This window comes from Mizuhopecten yessoensis, unplaced genomic scaffold (assembly GCF_002113885.1).
Source record: "Mizuhopecten yessoensis strain PY_sf001 unplaced genomic scaffold, ASM211388v2 scaffold716359, whole genome shotgun sequence".
In the NCBI taxonomy this organism is placed as follows: Eukaryota; Metazoa; Mollusca; class Bivalvia; order Pectinida; family Pectinidae; genus Mizuhopecten; species Mizuhopecten yessoensis.
Window position 1 is genome coordinate 966,225 of NW_018480077.1, and position 16,971 is coordinate 983,195.

Consider the following 16,971-nt stretch of genomic DNA (forward strand, 5'->3'; position numbering starts at 1 on the left):
GATGATGATGATGATGATGATGATGATGATGATGATGATGATGATGATGATGATGACGTGTATAAATGACTATGATTGAGAAACGCATGCTTCTGTCTACAAGTGAGAGTTTGTGTGTAATGTCTGTTTGATGTAGATGTAACAAAAAACTTGAAAAAATAAAACAATATAAAAAAAAAAAGATAGGTTCAACTCTGACCACGGCTTGTCAATCAAGAAAACATTGGGTTCGGTTCAGCCCTGATCACGGCTTGTCAATTTTGCAAGCATTGATTTATGTTCCACTTTTGTCGCGGCTACATATTTCATAGTCATAAGAGCGGTCTTGTTGAGCCATAGCTGACATAGACATAAACATTAGTCACGGCTTGCCACTTAAGCCAGCATTGAGTTATGTTTCTTTCTAGTCACGGCTTTCATTGACATTATGTGACCATACGGCCATCCTTAATATTATTAAAAAGTTCGGTCTGAAAGTTCGGGTATTTAATAACTGCATCAGCTCACTTGGTGCGCGTTCACAAAACGGCAACGTGAACTTGCTGTGAAAGTCCAAATCATCTGGGTTTTTGGTGAATATATATTTATTTCCGACTTGATGTTTCTAACCTATTTCCGCTTTATCTGTAATGAACTTTTATCAGTGAACATTTACCCAGTACCAGCAGCGTTGTCCTCATTAAGTTGTTTACCTGGAGTTTACTAGTGTCATACTTCTTAGCATTAGCTCGTATATACGTGTATTGAAATCAGCTTTCAGCTGCGTTATTAGCTAAAAGTTTCTATGTCCGATTACCAATAAAAGGAGATCTAGGTCGTATCACGTTAAGGCTTGCGTTTGCTCCACATTAATCATCCTTCTGCGAAAATTACTAGGTTCCTGGCATCGTGGTGATGCACCATCATTATCAACATATCTCAGTTACCTAGTAGTTGGATTTGATAATCTCTTATTACTAAGTATCAGTATTTAGAATTTATTGGGTACAGAGTAACGAATTATTGCATAATACCTCGAAAAAGGTTATGGATCTAAAACAAGGACCGAGTGAGCAGAACTCATGGTGCATAGGGCTTACACGTATGTCAGCTGAGGCCCAATACCTCATTTCGTGCTGGATGAGGTAAGACGGACACAGTCACATATTATTCAATAAAAGTAAATATTCCCGTTTTTTTCAAGGTACATATTTATAACAAGAATTGAGCGGTACATATGTGTTCCAAACAGTTTACCCTCATTTCGTTACCTCCCAAAAACTGCCGAATCGTTATGCGACCTGGCTACTCAACCATTGCCACTGGTGAGTCAGGTGTCTCAGTCTGAACATTGAGGGATTTTTCATATTTGTTTAATCGTTTGTATATATGTTGTATATCTAATTATTGACCATTGCAACAAAATCGCTGATTTTTAGACTGTTTTGTGTTTTGTAGATTACAGTCAAGAATATATCAGTGTCTGGACAGGGGATGGGACGAGAAAAAATGGTATTATTAATCACTGAAATAAAAGCGGATTTATTTTCATTTCGACTCTGCAAAATGCTTGTGGAAAAATTTCTACGTTGACGTTATTTCTGCAATGTATATATTCTACATTTTGTCTGTCTGTTGGCGTTCGAATATTAGCTGGCTGATTTAGTAAATGTAAAAATGACTATAATTTTAACAGCAATAATAAAAGATAGGTGGCAAGTGGCAAGAGTTGATAATAAAAAGAAAGAGAAAAATATCCGTCCTTTAATGTTTCCCCTTCTAAACGTTACTCCTCCTGAATGAACATAACAACATTTGTTGTGTTGCAATTTTTGGTATCAATATGAAAATTACTTGTATGTATATTGGAATAGCGTGTTGTTTGATGGTGAAGAACAGGGGTCAATAAGAGAAACAAATGGTGAATTTTGAACTTTTCACCTGAAAGACTACACGCATTCTTACCATATTTGGTCTGCAACATAACTGGAGCAAGGAAATCATAGTTTGACAAATGAAAGTTTACAAATATTTACAACCACTGGGGCAAGGGAAACAAACTTAAAACAAGACGGGTAGAAAAATTAGACAATTAAAAAAACAAATATGCTTGAATAAATTTGAATCTACTGATAATTACATATTCGAGAAAGAGATCACTACAGGAAATTTACCTTATATGATTTCATGTTTTCTCTTCAAGGATCTCTCTGTGGAATGATGAATGTTCGACTATCCGGGAAAAGCTGTTTAGAAATGGACGACGTAATGTCGTATGCTGACTGTAACATACCTCGTCCATTTATATGTGTAAAAGAACATCATCTGACAGGTAATTACGTTACATACTCATTTTATGAACCTGTCTGAAAATCATTTTAATCATAGTTCGGCCATTCTTAATTTTGTGATGCACATTTGGTAATGTCGATATTTTATACTTGTCCCTGTGACACTTTACAATCAGCTTCACATACATATTTACGTAGCTATGGATGAATCTCTCAGATTATTACGTTATTTCGATAATGTTGTGTCTTAGACGATACATAAGCAAAAACATCAAAAATAGAACGCGATCTATATCTTATTAATTTGATAATGGTTGAGTAGAGTATGACAATATTGGCACGAACACGAAACGTAGAAAAAAGCTATAGTTGACGCTACATAAACGGTTGATGAGTTGTCTCTAGAAATGAAAGTAATAACAATTAATATCGGAATATTAATAAAAACTCAATCTGAGACCACCGAAGTATGCAAGAATAATGTCACTTTAACGAAATCACAAAATGTATATAATGGGTTTTGATTCTAGTTGAAATGATTATGGTTTTCCTTTTAAAACAATTCTTTATTTTCACCAGTTCTTCCGGCGTTTATATTTACAGCGTATGCTAGTGTTTATTGGGCTGGTAGGCTATGTCTAAACATAATTATACAGACAGTCTAAGACAGCGCTTTTGGTAAAATTATAGTTTTCCCGCTTGTCAATAAACGTTTAGTGATTGTACGTAGGCGAAAAACTAAAGACCAATAAGAAGCTACCTTCCCAGGGCGCTAATTGTTCTTGAACGGACTGAAGGGATCTGCAATACATATATTCAAAAGGATTATATATTTTTTTCGAATTTTTCTTTCTCGGTGTACTTATTCAGATGATATATACATATATATATATATTTTCAAATAATAAGACAATAAATTAAATTATTGAAATAATCACCCGTGAAGGTTGGAAGCATGAACATTTTTATTACTTCAGATTCAGTTCATATCCCGACAGAAGTTCTCGGCAAACAAACTGGTCAGATAAAAATGCCTCCGAATACAGGTCACCCATATGACAACAATCTACACAAGGAATATGAATTACACGCTGCAGTTGGAAACAGAATCTTCGTCACTTTAGAATTCTTAGCAATCGAGTACCAAGAGGAATGTTTATATGATTATTTGAGCCTGAACGACATCATGGGTAACAATACAACCTTGTGTGGAAATGGAAGCACTACCCGTACAAAGTATTTTCTTTCTATAGAACAACAGATCAAGATCATATTTCACACAGATTCTTCGATTGTCGCTGAGGGATTTGAACTATCTTGGAAATGGATAAATAAAGAAGAATGTGTACAGAATGTACGTGTGAATAATAGTGATAAGAGTGGAATTATATCAAATATCAACTACCCACTGCCCTACCCAGACATGGTGAGATGTTGCAAGTCCTTCAATTGGCAAAGTAACTCTAGAATTATTGTATTGTTCAATAATATCAACATTTCACAAAACAAGTTAGATCCATCCCTGGTTTTGTACACCGAGGAGCGAAGGGTTACTTTACCACACAAATTAGATACAACATTTCCTGTAAGTCAGCGAACGTTTATATCGGACATGAGTGGTTTACGGTTCTGTTTAAACGTTGATTCGATAGAGGAAAATGAAGGATTTTTCGGCACTTATTCAATTTGTAAGTATACTACTTCGTGTAACACAATGTATTAACTGTTTTGTCCTAAGATTTTGATATATGATGTGTAATACGTGACTCAAGATTTTCATGCTCAGTCATCTCATTTTCTATTTCGTGGTTTCTAAACATTTATCATTACTAGAGCGTTATCAATGATATGTATTCCTATGTACTCTTAAAAACCTCTACGTTGAAATCACAAAGGCATCATATGTTGAACAAACAAACAAACAAACAAAACACTTGTGTATCTTTATTATTTCTCATCACAGCAAACGAGGAAATAATACGAGTATCCGAAACTATAAAGATCACACCTAACCAACAGCGTTCCGGGGTCATACAGAGTCTTCACTTCCCCAACAGTGCCCCACGAAACTCTGAACAGACCATCAACTTGACGACAGACATCGGATCAAACATACTGCTTGAGTTTACAGATGTGACTCTCATGGATAGTTTGCGAGATACTGCGTATTTGGAAGTTACAGATACTTCCCTAGGACATGGTTATTACAGACCCATCGTCAACATGACGGCAAATTCAACATCACAGGGTCGTAACGTTTTTCGATCTCATTTAAATTCTGTGCAGGTGATATTTTCATCAAGATCTGGGTCGGATAAACACTGCATGTTCCAAGCAAGATTTACCACAATCACAGGTGTGTATTTCAATTATAACAAAATCACCAAGTCGCTAGGTCCAAATCAGTCTTGTTTGCAGATCATGTGTTAACGTCATTTTTTTTCTCTCTAAATTTATAGCTTACAACGGGAATGTATTACGCTTGCGAGCGAGACAGGTAAAAAACACAATAACGGGTTCCATCACATCATGAATTTTAAATTTTGTAATTAATTACCATCACTTTTGGAAGGCACTAAACTACTGTACAACATCCAATAACTGATTACATCAAAAACAGGTTACATATTGATTACAATAACAGATCTGAAGAGAAAGTAATAGACCAGCATGTTACAAACACTTATAGAGAAAGTAACAAGTGAAATGAGTTCCCCAAAACTCACCATTCTTACAATTTTCCTGACCATCCTATTTTGCCCATAACACTACAGAGGAACATAACGTAAGACTGTTTTGAAGTTCTGCGCCATACGGATGTTATGACAGTGTGGATCATGTGGAAAACTTAAGTGATGTCTCTGTTAACTCTTCCTAGAAGACGTAGGACGAGATGGTGGCCACCATGTTCGAACCTCACTGAATTTGCTTCTTCTCTCTTTATTACGGACAATACAAAAGAATTCTTAAAAATCGGTATAGCGAAGTCCTTTACTTCACTTTGCGATGCATAAAATATTTTAAATCATGTTAAATGTATTGACCACGTCCATCGTGTATACCCTCCTTAGCTTTGCTACTTCCTCAGTCTTTACGAATGACCCGCAGGAACTGGTTACTGTACGAATTTCCTATTATAAACGTTCCCTTTCATGACTCTAACGTCCCTTCATGTCAAATACATGTTTACAGTCGCTCTTGATTTGGTATTGAAGAGCATTCTCCTAATAATCTAATTTCCTTGACAGATGTCGACTGCTGACAATTTGACACATAGGTTTTCCAAAAAATTGCCGGTTGCTATGAACGCTATGGACAAGTATATGGTCACCACCATTTGGAATATGATAAACCTTTGTGTGATATGAAGGTCGATATGTTCAATTTAACCCATAAGTTTGTCTTTCTGTTTGTTGCCACTTCCGCAGTTATTTATTGATTTGAGGACGTTTTATTTCTTGCTTTTTTTAACCTAATTTTGCAAGGCAGGTGTCATCGATTATGCAGAACACACTTATCCTTCCGGGGTAGCTGATCTTGCATGACTAGGGGTGTAGGAAATGCCACCCTTGGGGTCTCAAATTTTGGAAAACCCGAAGCTTTGCCGTGGGTTTTGCCAAATTTGAAAAATCCCTCGGGTGGAATTTCACTATCCTTCACCTTAGGGCATGAAAATGTATTTTTCTCTCATTGCAACTACCAGAATAAGCTCAGAATCCATGAATGTTTGTTTGGTCCAGGTACCATTTTAAAAATATCAATTTTCCCCTGAGCTTTTTTGACGAAAACGAATACGTCTGCGAAATTAAGCATCCCCCATATTTGCAAACGGAGTAAGCGCAGGAATAAATAATTTCGTCTTTCTAACGTGTACGGTAAATATAACGTAAATGGTTTAAATTGTATCACGTCATCTTTTCCGTATAGAAGTTTTCAAAATTCGTTTCGTCACGTAATTGTTGAGCCATTGTGACGTCAAGTCACGTGAAATGGGGTGTAAGTTAAAAATGTCTTACCCTGGACAGCTCCATCTAACACACACGTTAATGATTGATAGTGTTTTATTTCACTAATTGTTTCCTTCCTTTACACAGATAATACACGAACTAGCTTTGAAAAATGAAACATTTGTATCATAAACATGGGATTACTTTAGGTTTCACTTCATCATTGATTAATATCATTTTTATTTTAGATGATATGTATTTAGAAAAGACCAAATCCTTAACGGATGGAACAATACGTTGCTGTGGTAACGATACTTGCCTTAATGGCGGAGTCTGTATCAGCCTAGAGAACGAGAGATCCGCCTGTAAATGTGGAGCAAATTATACAGGTAAACCTGATAGTACATGAATTTTCATAAATACATGTCATAAACATAACATCGATGTATTGTCTAGCCAGAAATGTTCACACGAGTATAATTTTGTGCCATTGATAATTTCACCGCCAACTCCTGATCTGTCATTGTTTGTTTATAAATATCTAAAGATCATATTAGATATAGTTGTTATTCTACAAAATTTAAGATATGATAAACAGTTAAAATATTATAACGGTGGATCTTTCATGTCATTAAATAAAGTAACTATGCAGTAACAAACCTCACCACTGACAGTGAAACGGCATTGTGTATCATTTGACCAATTCACACATTATCATTTAAACTATCAATAAGTATAAGCTTATCACAATAATATAACTGTTTCGTCATTGTCAGTAAAGACGTGCTATGCATCAAATTTGCTCTCTAGATCACAATGTAATGATTGGTTTCGTTTGACAGAGAGTACGAACATGACACCGGTTTGTATCAAATTCAATTTTCACACAGATATACCATAATTGCAAAGAACATGATATGTATTAAATTTGACCAATCATCACCCAAATACATCATACTAATTCACGAACGTATCACAATGACATAATTGATTTCGTTACAGAAAGTAACGACAATGATATGTATCTAATTTCATCAATTTACATCTAAATTTACAACTACATGTATCATGTCAACAAGATTGACAGTCAAAATGTTTTAAAACTGATCAGTTTTTTTTAAAATTAAATGCTTCCTTAAATGTGTTTGAGACAATTCCATTTCTGATATAACAAAACATGCAGTATCTAATGTTAACTTACTAAATTATCTGGGTTCGTTAATTAGTACGGTGCCAGATGCAAGACCACAAGTTCTCAACTCATTGTTCATGTTTATTTAAGTGAACCACCATTTTCAACAGGATTTCATTTTGATCACGTAGTTTCTTGCACAATGTTAATTGATTATCCTGAAGCATTTGGCATTCCCTGGTTTGTTTTTGCTGGTGCGGAGCCTCAGATATTATTTCGCCAATCCGGTGTTATAAGATACAACACTTTCTATGTGGGACTTTGTTGTCAAACTTCCCAATCTATGAGGAACGCCTAACAATATAACAGTAGTAACATAAGCCACCTGACAATATGAATTTGTTTCCTTTCTGTCAATCATCATTAATTTGTAAGTATACATAGGGAATGGGTAGTAGATTGACTTGTTGTCTTCCAACATAGATAGTTAATATCGCCTGGTACACCAAACCCCCTTCTTGGTTTTGAATGCCTGTTCCGTCCCATTTTTCGCTCGTGTCTTTGGCAATAATAGCTTAAATGTAAGTTTAGAATCAACATATCTTCAACTTGAATGAACTATATTATGAATGTTTTGATGTTACGTCTCACGGTAGTAAGCGATTTGCAAACAAAAACCGTTGTACCTTCATGAAGTTAATAAATGGATGAAATCTTAAGTCAGATACTTGAGTTAAAAAAGTGTCCTCACTGTTCACGGCAATGCTGTAACAAACTGACATATAACACTTCAAATATTAATGGTCATTTCCAAAAGTAACACGATGCAAGTATTTAAGAACTTCAGTGTTGTCTATGTGCAAGAAGGAAGGTTTCTCGAGTCAGATTTTCCTTTTTAAAATGTGTTTCGATACCACATGCAGCTTAAATACAACATTTCATTATAGGTCTGTTTTGCCAAACGTACTTGTGTGACCTTTTCCCTTGTGTACACGGAGAATGTGATATCAATGATGGTGGCGCTACCTGTGAATGTGAATCCGACATATGGGGCGAGCACTGTAACATGACAAAAGTACAGTGTAGCGACTATTGGTGTCAAGGCCACGGAGTCTGCGCACAGTCCAAACAAAGTCCGCAGTGTATCTGCACAGGGCAATGGATAGGTGGGCCATTTTTGTTTAGCTTATTTGTAAATTTAAATAATCTTTGCAGTACATGAATTTAGCACTAATTTGCATACAAATATTCTATAAAATCTCATCAAATACTCATATGAATTCAAAAGCAATCTTTATGAAGCATGTATATGAAAAATTGACATCGCACGTGAAAGTCGTTTAAACAAACCAGAATCGAATTTTTACAATGTTTGTAAAGTCAAGAAAGAAAATGTCACAATGTCAACAAAATGGGCCAAAGTCTTGGATTGAGGGTAACCTACATAGTTCTGGAGACATTATTACAATGCCAATTCTGTATTTGTGTATTGGAAAATCCAGTTATTGACTTTTCTATTTTGCCTCTTAGGACCTGGTTAATTAAGTCCCCCAAACGAAGTGGGGGGACTTATTGTTTTTGCTCCGTATCTTCTTCTTCTCATAATGTCAAATAGGTCAAAATTAAAATATTGTCCGATTTTCATGAAAATTGGTATATAGGTACTATATGACACCACAGATACAACTGTTACGTCCATTTCCGGTTCCAACAAAATGGCCGCCATTTCCTGGCCTCTGAATTAAATATCGTTCGATTTTCATGAAAATTGGATATAGGTACTTTATTACAGCCAAATACAACCGTAACGTCCATGTTCCGGTTTCAGCAAACATTTCATAGTAAAGGGGTCGTTTGAGGGACTTCTGTAATGGTCCCCATTATAATTAGTACTTGTTATTAATGAACTTTTGAAAACGTGCAATCATCTGTTTTTGTGTTAGAGGGTTCAAAATGTACTCACTAAACAGGGAAATGTCTTGTTTTTAATTTTGTATTGGTAACAGTGATCCGATATTTTATACACTTTATGGATAAAGGATTGCGACCAGATAAAAAATGCGGGGGATGGTCAACAAAATGACTTCAGTATATCAAGTTATTACCATCATGTTTGAATCAAACAGTTTACTTAAATACCTCTGATTATTTTAACATAAAGGTGAAGATTGTTCGTCCAAGAAGCCAGCGAAGAAAACGATAATGGGAACTGGTGAGAAACTGCTAAATGAACCTATCTGGATAGGCATGATCGTCGTACTTAACCTTGTATTTGCCTTCACGTCGATGTTCATCGTACGCCGTCGATGTGAGAAGAAATTGAATTGCTGCAAAGAAACAAAGTCGACCGAACATGGCATAGGTACAAGTTCTATATAGATATATGTATGTCTATTAACAAAATAGCTATTGCACAATCTGTAGACTGTTTTGTTTAATTGCATTAAAATTAAATATGGATTTTAACGGCTACATCATTTTGCAGATTGTTTTGGTTAAGTTTTGCGGTTATTACAATCTAATGTCCGAAGGATATGAAGGTTGGAATTACAAGAACTCTACAAGGAAACATAAAATTTCACAAATATGCTTTTCTGAAAACAATATGGTACAATTTAAAATTATATATTTTCTGATTGTTTTTATATATTTGTGACAACATTATTTAATTAATCCATAGAGAAAGGAGGGCCAGACAGGCTGACAGAAAACAATTACCCTTGCATCGCAGATATGTATAAACACTATCGGTACCCTGCCAATGACCAGGACGTATCTTTGGAAGACAATGAGGTATAAGTCAGCGACTCATTCTATGTGATTATAATGCCAAAATAGTTCCAAATGAAGGTTATTTTATTAATGTAGTTCGAACTTGGCTATATTGTAATTCAATGATGGCACATTCGAAAGGTACTCAAGAAACAATGAATTGATACTAGTTTGTACAAAATTAATAATAAGTAGATAAAACCAGTTACAAGATTTAATTGGAGAGACAAATTTAGCACATAAATGCAAACATATTATTTAATATAGCTTGTATTCTTATATGTAATATTTCTATGTAATCCTGAAAATGCTACAATATCTTCCGAAAACTCATAAATCATGTAGCAAAACTATAATTGTAAGAGTAATTGTATTGGACAAAAAGTGGAAGCGTTCTAGAGGTGACCAACAGTATTGAAATAGAAATTCATATTAAATATGACATTGTCAATCGACAGAAAAAGTCACAGATAAACAGATAAAACTTCTTTGAAGTGAAATAGTGTGATCAAAGTTATGCAGTTCGACACTTATATTTCATTCATTTTCGTAACATGAAATATTTCTATGTAATCCTGTAAATGCTACAATATCTTCCGAAAACTCATAAATCATGTAGCAAAACTATTATTGTAAGAGTAATTGTATTGGACAAAAAGTGGAAGCGTTCTAGAGGTGACCAGCAATATTGAAATAGAAATTCATATTAAATATGACATTGTCAATCGACAGAAAAAGTCACAGATAAACAGATAAAACTTCTTTGAAGTGAAATAGTGTGATCAAAGTTATGCAGTTCGACACTTATATTTCATTCATTTTCGTAACATCAGGGAGAAGAGCTCTGTGACGAAATTGAGTCGCCAGATATCAATTTTGTTAATCATCGGGCCGCTGCCAAACTATTCGCATCTTACAATAACCGACAGTCGGATCTCACTGTACCTGTCATGGAAAAACGTCCCACGATGTTGGAAAAGAATTCCGAGGACTCCGTGGGAGGAATGAAGGGAGGCACCCTCAATTTTTGTACTGACCAGGACATTGACATAACCTGTGATGAAACGAGTGAAAGTGAGATAGCTGGGGCCTGTTTTGATGCCGCAGTCCCTATCCTAAAGATTTCAGAATTAGGAATGAAATCTTTTGAGATGAATTACCTAAGTCCCTTTAAGACAAAAATGCCGCAGTTGGGTAATAGGTTGTTGCCTAAAAACGTCGAGCACTGCTATCCAGAAATCGTTGTGGTAGGCTCAACACCAACACATCTAATCGATCCCTCTCCTCTTCACAGAAGTGGGTCCTTCGGCTATTTAGTAATGCCGTATCAAAGTCCTACGGCGCAGCGGCCGGAAATACCTTTCAAATTTTTAGACGTGGACAGCAAACGAAAACGTTTTGCATCAAAGTTGCGTGTTGAAAGAACACCGTTCAACAGTGAAAGTATATCTGTGCCTCATTCGTCAATTTCTACTATAAATCTGAACAACAGCACTGATCTTCCCGATGTATTTGCTACCATTGATAGTTCAGAATCCCATGGCGCTCGTTCATATGAGGAAATGTATGGAATAAACTCATTGGAATACGGAACAGACCCGATGGAGGTGGACATGCTGGAAAAACGACCAAGCGTTTGTTCGAAGGCAGAAAATACTTCCAGGGATGATCCGTGTAACAACGGGGGCTTATCAGATAGGAAATTACGTCTAGCTCGCACGGAGCGTCGAAGGAGAGGATATTGTCATTCTCATAAAATAAGCTCTGCAAAACATCAAAACTTACCGCTTTCAAAAACAAGCAGTGATACAGATTTGCCATATTTCTCAAAAACAAAACACAAACACAGACGCTCACGAAAAAAACAAAGGAACGAACAATGCCAAAGTATTCAAAGGATGCTAGAATCATCAATTGCCGATAATACGTCACCTGCTTCAACCTCGAGGATTTCTGTACGTAAATCTCGAAGTAACGATCTAGTGCCGAATCATTTGGCCAAAACCCCCTGTAGTCTTGAAAATGGTTCAGATGGAAAGGTTTTGTATGCACCGACTGTACAACGGCGACACTCGTACCACACACAGCAGAACTCTGAGAACGTATACGACCCCGACAGCATGCTCAACACCGACCAATGCCTGGCATATAGACTGGAGAAGAGCGAAAACGACTTGCCGAGACTACCCCCGTTCTCGTCATATGACGTATTAGATGAGTCAACAACTTCCTCTGATGTGTCTGGTATGTTCTTAAAGAATACCAACAAAAGCGTGACGCTGAAAGTTCCACTTACATCCGAAACAGATACCGGATTTTCGTCGTCATCAAGGAGTTTACTTACACCTAACAGTGGCAAAGATGATGCAGATGTTTACATACAATCAGTTGGAAAAGTCAAGAAAATGGACTCTGCGTACCAAACTAAACAAAACTCCGATGACGTCATCGACAAGACGGCATCAGCTCAAAGTCAATATTCACAAACAAACAATGCAAGGTTTGTATAAAACGTCTAATAAGAGAAATATAAGATAGAACGTTTCTTGTCATAACGATGTGAACATTTTCTATTTAGTTTTGCATATACATTTATGTATGTCAAATTGTTTAGATCGTGCGTGGGAAGCTGATTGTAAATTGCCCATTTTATCAATTATACATATTTATATATATATCGGTATCGACTAAGTGGCGTGTTATTGTTTTAGTAGGAAAGAGACCAAAGTGATGGTGCGTTTACAGCAGGCAGCGTTAAGACTACAGACGTTATCGTCTTCCTGTGACAGCGCAGAACAGACAACAATATCGGAGGACAAAGCGGGCGACACCCAAAGGTATTTAATAACATTTCATTAAAACAAACAAAGCAAAAGGCCAATCTTGATAAGGAGTTTGCTACAGCTCTAATCGTTTCAGTAAAAAAATATGGATACAAATAAAACTAAATAATGATGTTTGTTTTACTGAACATAACATTAGAATGATTTAGCACCACCGTACCTTCCTTAGATTCCGTGACATTCTACAAGGTTGTTACGTTTTGCATTTAAATTCGTGAATTGCACACAGTAATTACCTCACAAAGGTTTTGCAATTTATGGAAAAGATATAGACAGGAGGCCCATTGGGTCTTGATCACTGAATTGCTACCCAATGATGTAGGTAAATCTTACATAGGTGTCTTTTAAAGTAGGTCGGCGTAAAATATATCCTAAAAAATATTGTAGCAAGCAGGGTAAAGAGAATTTGTCTACACCTTGTGAATGAAATTGTGTTAAGTGTTGCGAGGTCAACCCTGCACGATAGAGGTCAAATGTTTTAAAATACTTGAGGTCCCATGATTATTGATCAGCAGTCATTAATCACTGTGAACTTTAAAGTTCGTCTCTAACCCCTTCCCTTGGTATGCTACCCACCAAATGCCATAGCACATTGGTCATTTTAAAAGATTTACGCATTTGACCCCGGTGAACATAATAAAGTTGTGCTAAGGTAAAAAAAAACACCTTGTAAGCGTTACATTCCAGGAGTAAGTCACCATTCAAATATCATAACCTTATGTCTTTGGTATATTTGTTTTAGAATTTACTCACATCCGACCCCTATGACCTTGAATGTTAATCTAGCCAATGTCAGCCATTTCCCTTCGAGTAGGTGAGCTAACCTCAAACGTGTGTATACCCAAAAGTTGAAGTTAATTCGGTGATACAAAAAAATAACACCATGAACAGAAATTAGAAAAAGAAACAAAATCTAGACATTTGTAATGGGTTCTAAACACAGCATTGCTCACTTTACAGATGATATTGAAATTAAAATTTGCTAGTTATATAATAGCAACTATTTTTATATCATTTATAGATAGTGAAAATAGTGACTTATATGAAATATATTTCTAGAATGGTCAATATTAGTGTCTCATTCGAAATATTAAAACAAGTTAGTGTTACCTTGATAGTAACATCACTGTTATGTGTATGCTAGAAAAAGTAGGCATCAAACACCCTGCATTTCCTTTTACGTTGTCAGTACACAATTCTTCTGTTGAAGTGGAAAAGCTAATTTGCTCGATTGAGTGATGTAATTTCATACTTTATCCTAGATAATTCTAGTGTTTAAAACGAAAGTATTAAATGAATTAATTCAATTCGTAAATCGTGTAAAGATGACCTGATATTTTAATAATCAAATCTAAATTGAGCACCTGAACATTCCTAATCGAAGGGAAGGATGAGCACGAGCATATCATTTGACTACAGTGATGAACTTTGGTTTTATTTTCAGACATAATAATAGGATATCAGAATATCTCCGTCAGAAAGAAGGATTGGAAGAGGTATCTGAAGAACATGACGTTACTGGTTACACTTTTAGCAGTAATTCGTTGATGAATGACGGAAGCCTTCATGATTCAGTGCTTGATATAGAGCTACAAGACTTCAGTTTTGTGTAGAATTATATTACACAGAATACTTTTTTTTCAAAAAGTATCATATGCTTTGGATTGCAAAGAAGTTACAAATATATATGAAATTAAATTCATATGACAAGATTTCAGGAATTTGATAGTGTACATATGACGTGAAAGGATTCAGATCTATGTAATCTATGAAGTCGCAAAATAAGATATATGATAAATCTGATACGTTTTGAGATTTAGTTGCAGCTTTCAGTAAGCTATTTTGTATTTAGCATTTAATAGCGATTTTTATTTCTATTATGTTTTGAACTATTTAAATACTGATATCGCCATATATTTTTGAGATATATTTTCAATAATAAAAAAACATACATCTGCATTAATAATAGATATCTTTGAATAGATTTGTTCTTATCTGAAATACAGTTATAAGAATTAGATATTTTGGTGGTTATATTTACTGGGTAAAACCCCAAACGACTTACAATATTTGATAAAAGGCATGTTAGCACTATTATTTGAAGATCACTTTCATGATTTTCGCAATGTTACAAGAATTTAATGTGTTAACTGAACCTATAATGAACTTATAAAAAAAGGGGCAATGTTAAGTTTTGGTGCATCCCATGAAAGGGATAATGTGAGGTTTTAGTGCATCCCATGAAAGAGATAATGTGAGGTTTTAGTGCATTCCATGAAAAGGATAATGTGAGGTTTTAGTGCATCCCGTGAAAGGGATAATGTGAGGTTGTAGTGCATCCCATGAAAGGGATAATGTGAGGTTTTAGTGCATCCCGTGAAAGAGATAATGTGAGGTTTCAGTACATCCCATAAAAGGGATAATGTGAGGTTTTAGTGCATCCCGTGAAAGAGATAATGTGAGGTTTTAGTGCATCCCGTGAAAGAGATAATGTGAGGTTGTAGTGCATCCCATGAAAGAGATAATGTGAGGTTTTAGTGCATCCCATGAAAGAGATAATGTGAGGTTTCAGTACATCCCATGAAAGGGATAATGTGAGGTTTTAGTGCATCCCATGAAAGAGATAATGTGAGGTTTTAGTGCATCCCATGAAAGAGATAATGTGAGGTTGTAGTGCATCCCATGAAAGAGATAATGTGAGGTTTTAGTGCATCCCATGAAAGAGATAATGTGAGGTTTTAGTGCATTCCATGAAAGAGACAATGTGAGGTTTTAGTGCATCCCATGAAAGAGATAATGTTAGGTTTCAGTACATCCCATGAAAGGGATAATGTGAGGTTTTAGTGCATCCCATGAAAGAGATAATGTGATGTTTTAGTGCATCCCGTGAAAGAGATAATGTGAGGTTGTAGTGCATCCCATGAAAGAGATAATGTGAGGTTTTAGTGCATCCCATGAAAGGGAAAAACACCGGAGTGTACTCTCATCATAAACCGCTTTGCGGTTTATTTAGAGTACACACCGTTTTTTTTGTGTTACAGCTCCAAAACATAATAAATATACTCAAGTTAATCCTTAATTATTTGTTTTATATTTATAACAAGAAAAATATCAGTTATTTTTTGTGTTCCACAACGTTTCATCAAGCTAATGAACGTTGATTTAACCTCGTGATAATACTGATCAAACATCGGTGCTGCTAATTAGACAATCGGTGGTTTACATACTCAGACCTGGTGCTCAGTCCTGTTACCTGATGTTATGTAGTTTTAGATTTTAATTGGCCTATACACATGATAATCCCGTATTTATTGCTATTTGTTATTTGTTGTATATATGCCATATTCGTGAAAAGAAAGTAAATATCTCAAATGCTTTCATAGTTTGTCGTTCTTTTATTGTCAATACGCCTATTTATGCAGTCCTGGGTCATCACGAACGTGACCAATGCTAAAAAATCTAGCTTCCACATACACTAACTACGTAACATGGACCTCAGATAAGTCATCGTCGATAGATCCGAAAGTGAAATTGAAGGACTTGTTATGTGATATATTGTTATCAGTCTCATATGGAAAACAAGTCGGCCAGAAAAAGGGGCACAACTTGTTCTCATATAGGAATGCCTACAATCTGCTGGAAAATCTTGCCACCAAACTCAATAAAGATATTGTCAACCAGGAACTCAATCATTCTCACAATATCATTATCTACATATTACCTTTTGGCCTTTATTGTGATTTTCACAAAATTAATCCAAACAAATGTACAACCAAATATTTATATCGCTGTTCGCCTTTCGTTGAAAAGGAAGCTCTCATAACAAGGGGACGAAGGCGTTCCTTCGGTTTGGTGTGAGGTATGGTAGTGCAAAGTGTCGAAAAGTCAAAGGTTTTGATAGAAGAAACCTTTTTAGAAGATGATGTTCAAGATAAATAAAAAGATCCTTTTGAATTCTATAAAATCCACATACCATTTATTCCACTTCTGAGGAGTTTGGAAAATGG

At 35.5% G+C, this 16,971-nt stretch overlaps 1 protein-coding gene across 1 annotated transcript in view; it reads left to right on the top strand.

Annotated features, from left to right (window-relative positions):
• The window catches only part of LOC110443801, a 38,199-nt gene extending 22,200 nt beyond the window's left edge, over window positions 1–15,999 (top strand). The window contains exons 12-22 of the mRNA XM_021488221.1: window positions 1,438–1,491; window positions 2,183–2,311; window positions 3,248–3,958; window positions 4,234–4,626; window positions 6,466–6,606; window positions 8,297–8,515; window positions 9,511–9,711; window positions 10,030–10,142; window positions 10,955–12,621; window positions 12,836–12,958; window positions 14,409–15,999. Of these exons, the coding sequence (XP_021343896.1) occupies window positions 1,438–1,491; window positions 2,183–2,311; window positions 3,248–3,958; window positions 4,234–4,626; window positions 6,466–6,606; window positions 8,297–8,515; window positions 9,511–9,711; window positions 10,030–10,142; window positions 10,955–12,621; window positions 12,836–12,958; window positions 14,409–14,577 (3,920 nt within the window). The 3' untranslated portion in view covers window positions 14,578–15,999. The remainder of the gene's footprint in view (window positions 1–1,437; window positions 1,492–2,182; window positions 2,312–3,247; window positions 3,959–4,233; window positions 4,627–6,465; window positions 6,607–8,296; window positions 8,516–9,510; window positions 9,712–10,029; window positions 10,143–10,954; window positions 12,622–12,835; window positions 12,959–14,408) is intronic.
• The last annotated feature ends 972 nt before the right edge of the window (window positions 16,000–16,971 follow it).